The following is a 15,351-nucleotide window of genomic DNA, read 5'->3' as shown; positions in this document are numbered from 1 at the left end:
AGTGCAGTCTGTGAGTGAGTGTATGCATGTGTGCAGAGGAAGGCAGGAGTGTTGAGGTTCAATGTGACATGCATTTGAGGAATGGGGACAACTTTCTGTAAATAACTGGATCAAGCACTACTTGGTTGAGCAGAAAATGCTTGTTAGTGTTGTGTTTTGTTTGTTGTTTCGAATTATCCTTCCCTTCCTCTTGTATGTGGGTTCCTCATCTTTAAGGAGACAGAAGAGAGCTATGAAAGCAAACCCACTGGTCATTTTCCAGATCTGTGTTAGTAAAGAGGGATTCCCTAAAAGGAAAACCTTGATTCAAAGTTGAGTTCCTGAAAGATTTTTAAATTCTTGGTGTTTTTCTTTTGAGAAGTATGTGGAGGAAATGGTGTTAAGGGTGGAGGTGTTAATTTTTGGTGACTTCAATTTGTGTTAACTGTTTGGTTTTCTTTGAGGGTGGAGAAGTGGTCCTTCAAGGGGTGACTAGAGGGAGGAAGTAGGTTGTGGGGTAGAGTGGCCATTTGGCAGGGTAGGCAAGTGTTGCTGTTTATTTGCCTTTAGTTTTAGAAAATAAAATAGCCGAGAGTGCCTGGATGCCTGGGTGACTAGCCCTGGGGAGTTGGGGGGGGGGGGGCACCAGCAGTTCCCTCTGGGTGTCACCGCTGCTTGTGCCGCATCCTTGTCCTCACCCAGCAGGGCAACCCAGAAGGCCACACCGTGGCGTCCCTGACCCCCTCACGCTCTGTCCTCTCGTCTTACCAGATGGGTGCTTTGGTGTAGACTGAGTTCTAGGCCGTCTTCCGTCCCCGGTGACGGGGTATGGGCCAGGGCCCAACCCTGTGGAACCAGGACAGGATGCACGGGGTTTGGGCAGCCACAGCGGGTTGTGCGTTCTCCTCGTCAAAGCGCTTCATGGACCTGCTGCTCCCTCTCCTTTACGCCAGTACCTGGGACGGGAAGGGTTAATGGTCTTCATTTGTTGAGGGGAAGCCACTTAATCAGGAGTCAGACCTAGTGGGGGAGACGGGAGGCACATTTCCTCCTCCCACTTCTCCCATGAAAGAGGTCTTCATTTACCCTGTGGCCAAGACCCCCATCTCCCTCTCCCACATACATACAATAACTTAACACAGTTGCCTGAAAAAAACATTTTTTGTAAGTCATTATAGTAATAATTATGAAAAAGGCCCAGTGCATGGCTCTGTAAAAAAAAAAAAAAAGAAAATAGCTTTCCCTGAGTCTTACTCAGGAAGTAAGCGTGGTTACCTGCTAAGTCTTGGTTTAGGATTTTAATATTTTCCTTGAGGAATAGATAATTGATAACATTTCTTCCAAACCAGCACCTGAGGTTTATGACTGATGGCAAACCATGGATAACACTGTTTTCTAGCTTAACTTCTGCCATGTTTAATATTTGATTCCAAGTATCATCCAAGTTTCTAGGGGTAGAGATACATTGATGCAGTGTCCCCTTGGGCAGAAAATCTGGGAACCTCCCAAACCTGGTTTCTTTGTGATACTCCAGCAGCAGCTGGTCTCTGCTTGTCTTGATTTAGTAACATGTGGAGTCTGGGGTGGTAAATATTGGATCTGAGCTTGTGCCAGTGTCTCAGTTCATAAAGGCTCTTAAAGCAGAAGGTGATGGAAAGAGCATGCCTCTAGTACATGAGCCATCTTGACTTTCTATTGGGCTAAAATGTTGCAAATACAGGAGACAGGGGCTTGTTCACATGGAAGCAAATTTCTTACCTTCTTCTGCCACTTTTCACTTATTCATCTTAACCAAGACTCTTGCTATTTTGACAAATGGGTTCGAAAGCACTGCTTATAATACTTATTGAGCATTCACAATGTGCTAAGCACAATGTACCAGGGCTTTATTGCCTTTGAATGTAAAATTTTTCTTAAGGTTAAAACTATTGTCTCATGTCTTACAGAAAATAGTGCATCTGCATATATATATATATATATATTTATTATATATATTTTTATATATATTTATGTAAAATAAAAATTTATATAAAATAAAAAGTAAAAATAAATTTATATAAAATAAATATATATATATATTTTTAATTTAGCCCTGAATGTAGCATTTTGCCAAAATGTCTTTTTAACATGCTAATAGTAAACATTTGTGTTAAGAAAATTTGTAGAGCTTGCATTTCTAATTAAGGCTTTTCTTTCTTTCTTTTCTTTTTTTTTTTTTTCGTTTTAGGAAGGCACCAGAGTAGTTCAGCCCATATTTTTGGGGAAAATGATTAGTTATGTTGAAAACTCTGATTCCACTGATTCTGTCACTTTGCAAGAAGCCTATGCCTACGCCACAGTGCTGAGCGCCTGCGTGCTCGTGTGGGCCGTTCTGCACCACTTGTACTTCTATCACATTCAGCGTGTGGGGATGAGGCTGAGAGTAGCCGTGTGCCATATGATCTACCGCAAGGTAAGTGTCACTTGGTACCAAAGTATGTACCTCCCCTGAAGTATCAGAAACATTTTGGGAAAACGGTCTGTAAATTAAAAATTTTGTAACTGTCATCATTTACACATTACTAGAGATGCTTGCTAATTACATCAAGCCAATTTTGTTGCTGTTTAAGCAAAGTTTACCAAAATATAATGAAAAGTTTTCTCCTGAGATCATGTGGGGGCAGTCTTTAATAACTTATCCACTATTGCGCGATAGTGGCTGTCTAAGGAAGCCTTACAAATAGCTCTGAAAAGAAGAGAAGTGAAAAGCAAAGGAGAAAAGGAAAGATATACCCATTTGCATCCAGAGATCCAAAGAATAGCAAGGGGAGATAAGAAAAGCCTTCCTCAGAGATCAATGCAAAGAAATAGAGGAAAACAATAAAATAGAAAGACTAGAGATCTCTTCAAGAAAATTAGAGATACCAAGGGAACATTTCATGCAAAGATGGGCTCAATAAAGGACAGAAATTGTAGGGATCTATCTTGCATATAGGGTTATCATTACCATCTTTCTAAATTCCATATATATGTGTTAGTATACTGTATTGGTGTTTATCTTTCTGGCTTACTTCACTCTGTATAATGGGCTCCAGTTTCATCCATCTCATTAGAACTGATTCAAATGTATTCTTTTTAATGGCTGAGTGATATTCCATTGTGTATATGTACCATAGCTTTCTTATCCATTCGTCTGCTGATGAACATCTAGGTTGCTTCCATGTCCTGGCTATTTACTTATAAACAGTGCTGCAATGAACATTGGGGTACACGTGTCTGTTTCAGTTCTGGTTTCCTTGGTGTGTATGTCCAGGAGTGGGATTGGTGTGTCATACGGCAGTTCTATTTCCAGTTTTTTAAGGAATCTCCACACTGTTCTCCATAGTGGCTATACTAGTTTGCATTCCCACCAACAGTGTAAGAGGGTTCCCTGCACAACAAAGGAAACTATAAACAAGGTGAAAAGACAGCCTTCAGAATGGGAGAAAATAATAGCAAATGAAGCAAGAGACAAATGATTAATCTCAAAAATATACAAGCAACTCCTGCAGTTCAATTCCAGAAAAATAAATGACCCAATCAAAAAATGGGCCAAAGATCTAAACAGAAATTTCTCCAAAGAAGATATACAGATGGCTAACAAACACATGAAAAGATGCTCAACATCACAGAAATGGTAGGGATCTAACAGAAGCAGAAGATATTAAGAAGAGGTGGCAAGAATACACAGAAGAACTGTACAAAAAAGATCTTCATGACCCAGATAATCATGATGGTGTGAACACTCACCTAGAGCCAGACATCCTGGAATGTGAAGTCATGTGGGCCTTAGGAAGCATCACTATGAACAAAGCTAGTGGAGGTGGTGGAATTACAGTTGAGCTATTTCAAATCCTGAAAGATGATGCTGTGAAAGTGCTGCACTCAATATGCCAGCAAATTTGGGAAACTCAGCAGTGGCCACAGGACTGGAAAATGTCAGTTTTCATTCCAATCCCAAAGAAAGGCAATGCCAAAGAATGCTCAAACTACCACACAATTGCACTCATCTCACACGCTAGTAAAGTAATGCTCAAAATTCTCCAAGCCAGGCTTCAGCAATATGTGAACCCTGAACTTCCAGATGTTCAAACTGGTTTTAGAAAAGGCAGAGGAACCAGAGATCAAATTGCCAACATCTACTGGATCATTGAAAAAGCAAGAGAGTTCTAGAAAAACATCTCTTTCTGCTTTATTGGCTATGCCAAAACCTTTGACTGTGTGGATCACAATAAACTGTGGAAAATTCTGAAAGAGATGGGAATACCAGACCACATGATCTGCCTCTTGAGAAACCTGTGTGCAGGTCAAGAAGCAACAGTTAGAACTGGACATGGAACAACAGACTGGGTCCAAATTGGAAAAAGAGCACATCAAGGCTGTATATTGTCACCCTGCTTATTTAACTTATATGCAGAGTACATCATGAGAAACGCTGGGCTGGATGAAGCACAAGCTGGAATCAAGATTGCCGGGAGAAATATCAATAACCTCAGATACACAGATGACACCACCATTATGGCAGAAAGTGAAGAATAACTAAAGAACCTCTTGATGAAAGTGAAAGAGGAGAGTGAAAAAGTTGGCTTAAAGCTCAACATTCAGAAAACTAAGATCATGGCATCTGGTCCCATCACTTCATGGCAAATAGATGAGGAAACAGTGTCAGACTTTATTTTTGGGGGGCTCCAAAATCACTGCAGATAGCGATTGCAGACATGAAATTAAAAGATGTTTACTCCTTGGAAGGAAAGTTATGACCAATCTAGACAGCATATTAAAAAGCAGAGATATTACTTTGTCACAAAGGTCCATCTGGTCAAGGCTATGGTTTTCTAGTGGTCATGTATGGATGTGAGAATTGGGACTATAAAGAAAGCTGAGCACTGAAGAATTGATGCTTTTGAACTGTGGTGTTGGAGAAGACTCTTGAGAGTCCCTTGGACTGCAAGAAGGTCCAACCAGTCCATCCTAAAGGAGATCAGTCCTGGGTGTTCATACTTTGACCACCTGATGTGAAGAGCTGACTCAATTGAAAAGACCCTGATGCTGGGAATGATTGAGGGCAGGAGGAGAAGGGGACAACAGAGGATGATATGGTTGGATGGCATCACCAACTCAATGGACATGGGTTTGGGTGGACTCTGGGAGTTGGTGACAGACAGGGAGGCCTGTCATGCTGCAGTTCATGGGGTCGCAAAGAGTCAGACACGACTGAGTGACTGAACTGAACTGATTGCATAATATTCACTAAATTGTAATGAGGAAGTCTAATTAAAAACTAAGTATCACAATGACTTTCAATATTTTCATGCCTAAATCTCATAGTGATATTTATGAAAAATTCTTAATGTTGTTCATTAAAACCCTCACTTATATCAAAGTTTTATTTACAGGTGAACTTCAGTGATTGGATTTATAAAATTAGATCAGGAAGCAAAAAATATATTTGAGAAAGGGAATGATAATAATTTTAACAGATCCATCTAATTTTATTCAATATAATTATGTTAACTAAAGAAATATGTAAATAAAATTCATGCAAATGCAAACTTATTCACTATATTCTATAGATATGAATGTTTTTTTAATGGTATTAAAGAATATCTTAGGTTGTTTGGTATAAAACTTGAAACTATACATTGTTTTATTAATTCTGGAGAGAATTTGTTGCTATTCATTCAAGCTATTTTTAAAAATTCTTTAAGTTTTAATGGGCAGATAATTGCTTTACAGAATTGTGTTGGTTTCTGCCAAACATCAGCATGTATCAGCCATAGATATACGCCTGGCAAAGGAGATACCATGACAAAGCTATTTTTAATACAATATTTCCTTTTATCTTTAATATGCAGTATAACACTTTTAATAACAACCTGATTTTTTATTCATATGCTAAAAAGTTTTATTGAAGTTTAACTGACCCGAGACACTGTTAGTTCCAGATGCAAAAAATAGTGATTTGTATTTCTATACATTACAAAATGATCCCCATAATCAGTCTAGTTACCATACAAAGTTATTAAAATATTATTGACTGTTTTCCCCATGCTACACACTTCATCCTCCAGACTTGTTTATTTTGTAACTGGAAGTTTACCTCTTTTTAAAAAACTTTTTATTTTGTATTGGGGTATAGCTGATTAACAATGTTATGGTAGTTTGAGGTGAACAGGGAAGGGACTCAGCCATGAATATACATGTATCCATTCTCCCCCAAACTCCTCTCCCATCCAGGCTGCCACATAACATTGAGCAGAGTTCCATGTGCTATACAGTAGGTCCTTGCTGGCTATCCATTTTGAATATAGCAGTGTGTACATGTCCATCCCAAACTCTGTAGCTATCCCTTTCCTCCATCCTTCCCCCTGGCAACCATAAGTTCATTCTCTAAGTCTATGAGTCTCTTTCTGTTTTGTAAATAAGTTCCTTTGTATCATTTTTTTTAAGATTCCACATATAAAAGATGTCATATCATATTTCTCCATCTCTATTTGACTCACTTCACTCAGTATGATGCCCTCTAGGTCCAACCATGTTGCTGCAAATAGCATTATTTCATTCTTTTTAATTACTGAGTAATATTCCATTATATATATGTTCCACATCTTTATCCATTCCTCTTTCAATGGGCATTTAGGTTGCTTGCATGTCTTGGTTATTGTAAACAGTACTGCAATGAACATTGGGATTCATGTATCCTTTCAGATCATGTTTTTCTCTAGATATATGCCCAGGAATGATATTGAAGGGTGATATGTTAGCTATATTTTTAGTTTTTTATGGAAACTTCATACTTTTCTCCATAGTGGCTGTACCAATTAACATTCCCACCAGTGGTGTAGAAGAGTTCCCTTCTCTCCACACCCTCTCCAGCATGTACTGTTTGTGGATTTTTTGATGATAGCTATTCTGCCTGGTGTAAGGTCATATCTCATTGTAGTTTTGATTTGCATTTCTCCAATAATTGGCAGCATTGAACATCTTTTCATGTGCCTCTTGTCTATCTGTATGTCTTCTTTGGAGAAATGTCTGCTTAGGTCTTCTGCCCATTTTTTGATTGGATTTTTTGTTTTGATGCTGTTAAACATCATGAGCTGTTTGTAGATTTTGAAGACTTATCTCTTGTTGGTCACATCATTTGCAAATATTTTCTCCTGATCTGTGGATTGTCTTTTTGCTTTGTTTGTTTCCTTTGATGTACAAAATCTGTTGAGTTTTAGTTGTCCCATTGTTTATTTTTGTTTTTATTTCCATTATTCTGGGAGACAGATTGAAAAAGATACTGCTGCGATTTATGTCAGAGACTATTTGGCCTATGCTTTCCTCTAAGAAGAAAGTGTCTGATCTCACATTTAGGTCTTTAATCTATTTTGAGGTTATTTTTATGTATGGTGTTAAAGAATGACTTAACTTGTTTTTTCTTTTCATATAGCTGTCCAGTTTTCCCAGGACCATTTTTTGAAGAGACTGTCTTTCCAAACTTGTGTAGTCTTGCCTCCTTTGTCATAGATTAATTAATCATTGGTGCATGGGCTTATTTCTGGGTTTTCTATCCTTTTTCATCAATAAATATTTCTGTTTTTGTGCCAGCACCATACTATTTTGAAGACTGTAACTTTTTAGTATAGTCTGAAGTCAGGGAACCTGTTTCCTCCAGTTCCATTTTTCTTTCTCAAGGTTACTTTGGCTATTCAAGGTCTTTTGTATCTCCATACAAATTTTGATATTTTTTGTTCTGGTTCTATGAAAAATGTCATTAGTGATTTCAAAGGGATTGTGTTACATCTGTAGATTGCCTCGGGTAGTATAGTCATTTTGACAACCTTGATTCTTCCAATGCACAAACATGACATGTCTTTCTATCTGTTTGTATTTTATTTGATTTCTTTCATCAGCAACTTATAGTTTTCAGAGTACAGGTCTTTTTATCTCCTTTGGTAGGTTTATTCCTAGGTATTTTGTTCTTTTTGATGTGATGGTAAATGGAATTGTTTCTTGAATTTGTTTTTTATCTTTCATTGTTAGTGTATAAAAATGCAACAGATTTCTATGTATTAATTTTGTAACCTTCAGCTTAACCAAATTCATTGGTAGTTCTAGTAGTTTTTGATAGCATGCTTAGGATCTTCTATGTATAGTATCATGTCATCTGCAAATAGTGACCATTTAACTTCTTTTCCTATTTGGATTCCTTTTACTTCTTTTTCTTCTTCGATTACTATGACTTCCGATTACTATGTTGAATGAAAGTGATAAGAGTGGAAATCCTTGTCTTGTTCCTGATTTTAGAGGAAATGCTTTCAACTTTTCACTGTTGAGTGTGATGTTAGCTGTAAGTTTGTTGTATATGGCCTTTATTATGTTGAGGTATCTCCCCTCTATGCCCACTTTCTGGAGAGTTCTATTCTTTAATCATAAATGGATGCTGAAATTTGTCGAAAGCTTTTTCTACACCTATAAAGATGATCATACAGTGTTTCAGTCTTCAATTTGTTGATGTTGATTTGTGGATATTGAAAAATCTGCATCTGTGGTTTGAATCTTAGTTGATCTTGGTGTTCAGACAGTTCAGTCGCTTAGTAGTATCCAACTCTTTCAACCCCATAGACTGAAGCATGTCAGGTTTCTCTGTCCTTTACCAACTCCCAAAGCTTACTCAAACTCATGTCAATTGAGTCAGTGATGCCATCCAACCATTTCATCCTTTGTCGTCCCCTTCTCCTCCTGCCTTCAATCTTTCCCAGGATAAGGGTCTTTTCCAATGAGTCAATTCTTCACATCAGGTGGCCAAAGTATTGGAGTTTCAGCTTCAACATCAGTCCTTCCAATGAATATTCAGGGCTGATTTCCTTTAGGATGGACTGGTTGGATATCCTTGCAGTCCAAGGGACTCTCAAAGAGTCTTCTCCAACACTGCAGTTCAAAAGCATCAGTTCTTTGGCATACAGCTTTCTTTACAGCCAAACTCTCACATCCATACATGACTACTGGAAACACCATTGACTAGATGGACCTTTGTTGGCAAAGTAATGTCTCTGCTTTTAATATGTTGTCTAGGTTGGTCATAGCTTTTCTTCCACGGAGCATGCATCTTTTAATTTCATGGCTGCAGTCACCATCTGCAGTTATTTTGGAGCCCAAATAAATAAAGTCTCTCACTGTTTCCGTTGTTTCCCCATCTATTTGCCATGAAGTGATGGGACTGGATGCCATGATCTTAGCTTTCTGAATGTTCAGTTTTAAGCCAACATATTCACTCTCCTCTTTCACTTTCATCAAGAGGCTCTTTAGTTCTTCTTTGCTTTCTGTCATAAGGGTGGTATTATCTGCATATCTGAGATTATTGATATTTTTCCCAGCAATCTTGATTCCAGCTTGTGTTTCGTCCAGTCCGGCATTTTGCGAGATGTACTCTGCATATAAGTTGAATAAGTAGGGTAACAATATACAACCTGGATGTCCTCCTTTCCCAATTTGGAACCAGTCTGTTGTCAGTGTCCAGTTCTAACTGTTGCTTCTTGACCTGCATACAGATTTCTCATGGTGTATGGTTTAAGATCATGGTGTATGATTTTTATAATGTATTTTTGAAGTGTTGTTGGATTTGTATTGCTAGTGTTGAGGATTTTTACATCTATGTTCATCAATGATATTGGCCTGTAATTTTCTTTTCTTGTGGTATCTTTGTTTCATTTTGGTATCAGGGTGATACATTATAGAATGAGTTTGAAGGTTTTCCTTCCTCTGCAATTTTTGGAACAAGTTCCAAAGAATAGGTGTTAACTCTTCTCTGAATTGCTAGAATTTACCTGTGAACCCATCAGGTCCCAGACTTTTGTATTTTGGGTGGGTGGGGGGGGGGGGTTAAGTCACAAATTTAGTGTTTTGAGTGGTCTCTTAATATTTACTTTTTCTATTCCTGGTTCAGTCTTGGGAGACTGTACCTTTCAAAGAAAAGTGTCCCTTTCTTCTAGGTTGTCCATTTTATTAGCATACAGTTGCTTTTAGTAGTCTTATGATTCTTTGTATTTCCGTGGTGTCAGTTGTAACTTCTCCTTTTTCATATCTAATTTTATTCATTTGAGTCCTCCTTTTCTCTTGATGAGTCTAGCTAAAAGTTTATCAATTTTGTCTGTTTTTTCAAAGAACCAGCTTTTGGTCTCATTGATGTTTGTGATTATTTTCTTTGTCTCTATTTCATTTATTTCTGCTCTGATCTTTATGATTTCTTTCCTTCTACTAACTTTAGGTTTTGTTTATTCTCTTTTTCTCTAGTTGTTTCAGATGTAAGATTAGATTGCTTACTTAAGATTTTTCTTGTTTCTTGAGGTAAGATTGTATTGCTATAAACTTCCCTCTTAGAACTGCTTTTGTTGCATCCCATACATTTTGGACCATTGTGCTTTCATTTTCATTTATCTCTTGTTTTATTTTTTTTAATTTCCCCTTTGATTTCCTTCAGTTATTCATTGGTTGTTTAGTGGCATAATGTTTAGCTGCCACATGTTTATATTTTTTTAGTTTTTCTTGTAGTTTATTTCTAATCTCACAGCATTGGGACCAGAAAAGATGCTTGATGTTATTTCAGTTTTCTTAAATTTACCAAGGCTCTCCTTGTGACCTAGCATGTGGTAGTAACACCTGATTTGATGTGCTCGGTTATATTACATTGAGAAATGCCATGAAATTATTCTAAACACTTTATTCTGTAATAGGAGTAAGGATTTCAGATGTATTTACAAAGAGTTGCTACAGATACATCAGTGTCAAGAGCTAAAGGGCTCTTTATAAACTTGATTCCCGATATCTCTTTATTTTATACTGTTTGATTTTTAAAAAATCCTTATTTAGCTGTATATTATACTTGAAATTTCATAAGAGAGTAGGTCTTAAGTGTTCCCACCACACAGACAAAATAGGATAACTATCACCTCTTCTTACAGAAACACCAAAATCACAGCTAACTGCTGAACAATCATTGACAAAAAAATGCTAGAGACTACCAAAAAAGATATCTTACATCTAAAGACAAAGAAGAAGCCACAACAAAATAGTATAAGGGGCACAGTCACAATAAAAGCAAACCCCATACCTGCTGGGTGGGCAACCCACAAACTGGAAAATAAGTATACCACAAAAAAAAGGGCTTCTGTTGTGAGTGGCACACGTAGGGCAGCTCGTTTGCTCTACGTGCGGAATCGACATCAAGAGATTTTGGAAGCATAATTTTTGCTAATGGGGCAGCTGGTGATCGTTGGTCCCGGCGCCCCCACTAAAAAAAAAAAAAAAAAAAAAAAGTATACCACAGAGTTCTCCCATAGGAGTGAAAATCCTGAGTCCCGGATAGGTTTCCAGTCTGGGGAGTCGGCAATGGGAGGAGGAGCTTCCAGAGAATCTGGCTTTGAAGCCCAGTGGGGTTTGATTGCAGGAATTCCACAAGACTGCACATAAGGCCTTGTGAACACTAGGACCCTTGGGAAAAAGGAGTGACTTCATAAGATCCTGGGTCAGATCTACTTGCTGGTTTTAGAGGGTCTCCTGTGGAGGCAGGGTGTGGATTGGTTGGGACAAAGACACTGGCAGTGATAGTTCTGGGGGGTACTCACTGATGTGAGAACTCGTGAGGCTGCCATTTTCCTACGAAGACCTAGCTCCACCCAACAGCCTGTGGGGTCCAGTGCTGGAACACCTCGGGCTAAATAATCAGCAGTGTCAACAGGGTAGGAACACAGCCCTACCCATCAGCAAACAGGCAGCTTAAAGTCTTCCTGAGCACAAAGTTGCCCACTAACCACACCCACCCGCATGGCCAGCCCACAAGAGGAACAAGACCCAGCTCCACACACTAGTGGACAAGAACCAGTCCCAGTCTAATGAAGCTCTTATACAGCTTCATTCACCAGGGGAAGACAGCAGAAACAAGAAATGCAATTCTGCAGCCCGTGGAATGAAAACCACAATCACAGAAAATCAGACTAAATGAGATGGCAGAGGAATATGTCCCAGATGAAGGAAGGAGTAAAACCCCAGAAGAACAGCTAGAAAAAGTGGAAATAGGCAATTTACTTGCAAAAGAATTTGGAGTAATGATAGTAAAGGTAATCCATGACCTTGGGAAAAGAATGGAGGCACAGATCAAGAAAATATAAGAAATGTTTAACAAAGAGCTAGAATAATTAAAAAACAAAGAAACAGAGATGAACAATACAAAATCTGAAAAATTCACTAGAAGGAATAAATAGCAGAATGTTAGGCAGAAGAAAAGTGAGTTGGAGACAGTGTGTGGAAATCACTGCCATGGAATAGAAGGAAGGAAAAAGAATGAAAAGAAATGAAGATAGTCTGAGACCTAGGAACAACATTAAATATACCAACATTTGCATTCTTGGGGTCCCAGCAGAAGAAGAGAGAGAGAAAGAACCTGAGAAAATATTTGAAGAGATAATAGCTGAAAATTTCCCTAACATCGGCAAGGAAACAGTCACCTAAGTCCAAGAAGTACAGAGTCTTGGGCTGGATAAACTCAAGGAAGAATATACTAAAACACATAATAATAAAATTGACAAAAATTAAAGAAAAAGAAAAAATAGCAACAAAGAACCAGAAAAACTGCAGCCAGAGAAAAGCAACAAGTAATATACAAGGAAACTCCCATAAGATTATCAGCTGATTTCTCAGCAGAAATTGTAGGCCAGATGGGTATGGCATGACATATTTAAAGTGATGAAAGAATCTACAGCCAAGAATATCCTACCCAACGATGCTCTCATTCAGATTTGACAGAGAAATCAATAGCCTTATAGATAAGCAAAAGCTAAGAGGATTCAGTACCACCAGGCCAGCTTTCCAACAAGTGCTAAACAAACTTCTCTAGGTGGGAAAGAAAAGACTATATCTTGAAACAAGAAAATTACGAATGGAGAAGCTCACCAGTAAAGGCAAACATACAATAAAGGTAGGAAATAATGCACACACAAATATGATACCAAAAAGCATGATAAAACCAAACAATCAAAGTGGAAAGAATTGTTTCTTTTGCCTACTTATCTAGATCTGTTTCTTGGGAGTACTTTTCTTGGCAAAGTGAGAAATGTCTCCTCATTTTCCTTGAGCAGAGACTTGTAGTCTTGTGGGGTGTGACCTGGGGGCCTGGCTTCTCACTATCTGTATTTGGCTATAGTATCTAAGTCGGTTTCCTCTTGGGTCACATGGAAATGGCAGAGGTACTCCTACAGTCTAATCAGGGGTCTTCTTTGTCATTCATCAGCTTCTTTGTTATTTTATTGTACCTTTTACTACTTAGGAGATGAATACTCAGAGTTTCAGACAAATTAGCTAGATTTTTGTCTTTCAGACAATGCTTAGCTCTCATAAACACATAGGAAATTTATCTGGAACTGCAGTGTGAAAATCTTAAGTTAGGTTTGAGGTGATGGTTCAGTTAAAGGTCTCTCTCTGCTGCAGAGATGAGCCATTATTCACCTGTTTTCCTTTCTTTTACACTAACACTTTGGAATATTGCTTTTGGTAAACTTGATCTGACCTGTAATGTTTACCTAGATGAATATAAACATCTCCCAAAGCCATTAATTTGCTGGTTTGATTAGGCTAAGAGAATTATCCTTTTACTAAGTCAGGTATTGTTGGGATTAAACCATAGACATAACCTGAAGTTTCAGAAACATGGGAAAGAACAGTTTCTTTGTACACAGTCTTGCATCTAGAATCCTGCTGAGATGAAGAAATAAGACACTTCTTTACAGGTGACAGGTGGCCTGATTCCTTGGGGCAAAAGTTGATGATGCCAAGCAGCTCTGAAAGGCCCCTCTGAATGCTTGTGGTTCAAGTTCAGGCCCCACCTCTTGATCTCTTGTCCTGGGAAAAAATCAGGTTGGGTGTTAGAAATGGGATGGCTACTAAGCTCAGAGCCATGGTTTGTAATTTTGAATGATTTCATGGAATGTATTGCATATAAAAATGACTTGTCACTTATTTACCTTTCCACAACTTTGGAAAAATTACTTTTGGCTTTTGATCATTGATTTTTAAAAAATTTTGGTAAAATACATGCAATATAAAATTCACCATTTTAACTCTTTAAGTGCACCATTTAGTGACATTAATTATATTCACATTGTTGTGTAGCCATCACTGATATGTGAACTTTTTCTTCTTCCCAAACTGAACCTCTGCACTCATTAAACATTAACTCCCCACCCTCCCCTCAGCCATCATCATTCTACTTCTTCTCTCTATGAATTTGACTATTTTAGTTGCCTCATGTAAGTGGAATCATGCAATGTTTGTCATTTTTGTCTGGTTTATGTCACATAGAATATCTTCAAGTTTCATCCATGTTGGAGCAGGTTTCAGAATTTAATTCCTGTTTAAGGCTGAATACTATTCCATTATAGATCTATACAGCATTCTCTGTATCCAATCATCTGTAATGGACATTTGGGTTGTTTCCACCTTTTGACTATTATGAGTAATGCTGCTATGAACACGAGTGTACAAATATCTATTTAAGTCCATGCATCCAGTTTTTTGAGTGCATTTCCAGAAGTAGAATTGCTGTGCTATATACTAATTTTATGCTTAATATCTTGAGGAACTGCCATACTCTCTTCCATCGTTGCTGCATCATTTTACATTTCCACTTCATCAATGACTTTTCTGTTTAATGTGAGGAGTAAATGAAAAGTTTTTATGAAATGTGACATTTTGTTTGGATCCATGGCTCCATTTGATAGTCTATTGAAACAGCCCAAGGTGGTCTGTTCAAGTTTCTCAAATCTTTAGGGCATTTTTCATAATTTTTTTAAACCAAATAAAGGGATTGTACAACCTAGGCTGTATATATGTAAATTCAGCAGACCAACATTAAGAATACAGATTTCTCACAGGAGTAGTGTTTTGAACATTGTACTCACTTACTTCAGAATGAGGGAACTAAGACCAAAGTATGTGGAATGATGTCATATGTGAAATTAATGACTGATTCCATATTTATAGTTCAAGTCCCCTAATGTCTTTCCTTCAGGTGACCTCAACACTCACTTCTAACTGGGCTCAACTTTACTTTAGTTGAGTAAAGTCAAAGCTATGGTTTTTTTCCAGTAGTCAAGTATGAATGTGAGAGTTGGACTATAAAGAAAGTTGAGCACTGAAGAATAGATTCTTTTGAACTGTGGTATTGGAGGAGACTCTTGAGAGTCCCTTGGACTGCAAGGAGATCCAACCAGTCTATCCTAAAGGAGATCAGTCCTGAATATTCATTGGAAGGGCTGATGCTGAAGCCGAAACTTCAATACTTTGGCTGTCTGATGTGAAGAGTTGACTCATTGGAAA

General features: G+C 37.9%; 1 protein-coding gene and 1 non-coding gene across 3 annotated transcripts in view; both read left to right on the top strand.

The window, feature by feature from the left end:
• Positions 1 to 15,351, top strand: part of LOC122686751 (ATP-binding cassette sub-family C member 4-like) — a 2,082,459-nt gene that overhangs the window by 1,955,052 nt on the left and 112,056 nt on the right. The window contains exon 4 of one of the 2 annotated variants that reach the window (XM_043891986.1): positions 2,207 to 2,431. The exons of the other annotated variant lie outside the window; for it this stretch is intronic. Within the exon in view, the coding sequence (XP_043747921.1) occupies positions 2,207 to 2,431 (225 nt within the window). The remainder of the gene's footprint in view (positions 1 to 2,206; positions 2,432 to 15,351) is intronic. 2 annotated transcript variants of the gene reach the window in all.
• LOC122687151 lies at positions 11,139 to 11,271 on the top strand. Its single transcript, XR_006339051.1, has one exon. It is a non-coding gene; the product is annotated as a U11 spliceosomal RNA (small nuclear RNA).

Source organism: Cervus elaphus, chromosome 30 (genome assembly GCF_910594005.1).
Source record: "Cervus elaphus chromosome 30, mCerEla1.1, whole genome shotgun sequence".
Classification (NCBI taxonomy): Eukaryota; Metazoa; Chordata; class Mammalia; order Artiodactyla; family Cervidae; genus Cervus; species Cervus elaphus.
The sequence above is the reverse complement of the archived record's forward strand: the minus strand, read 5'-3'. Positions and strand labels throughout refer to the sequence as shown.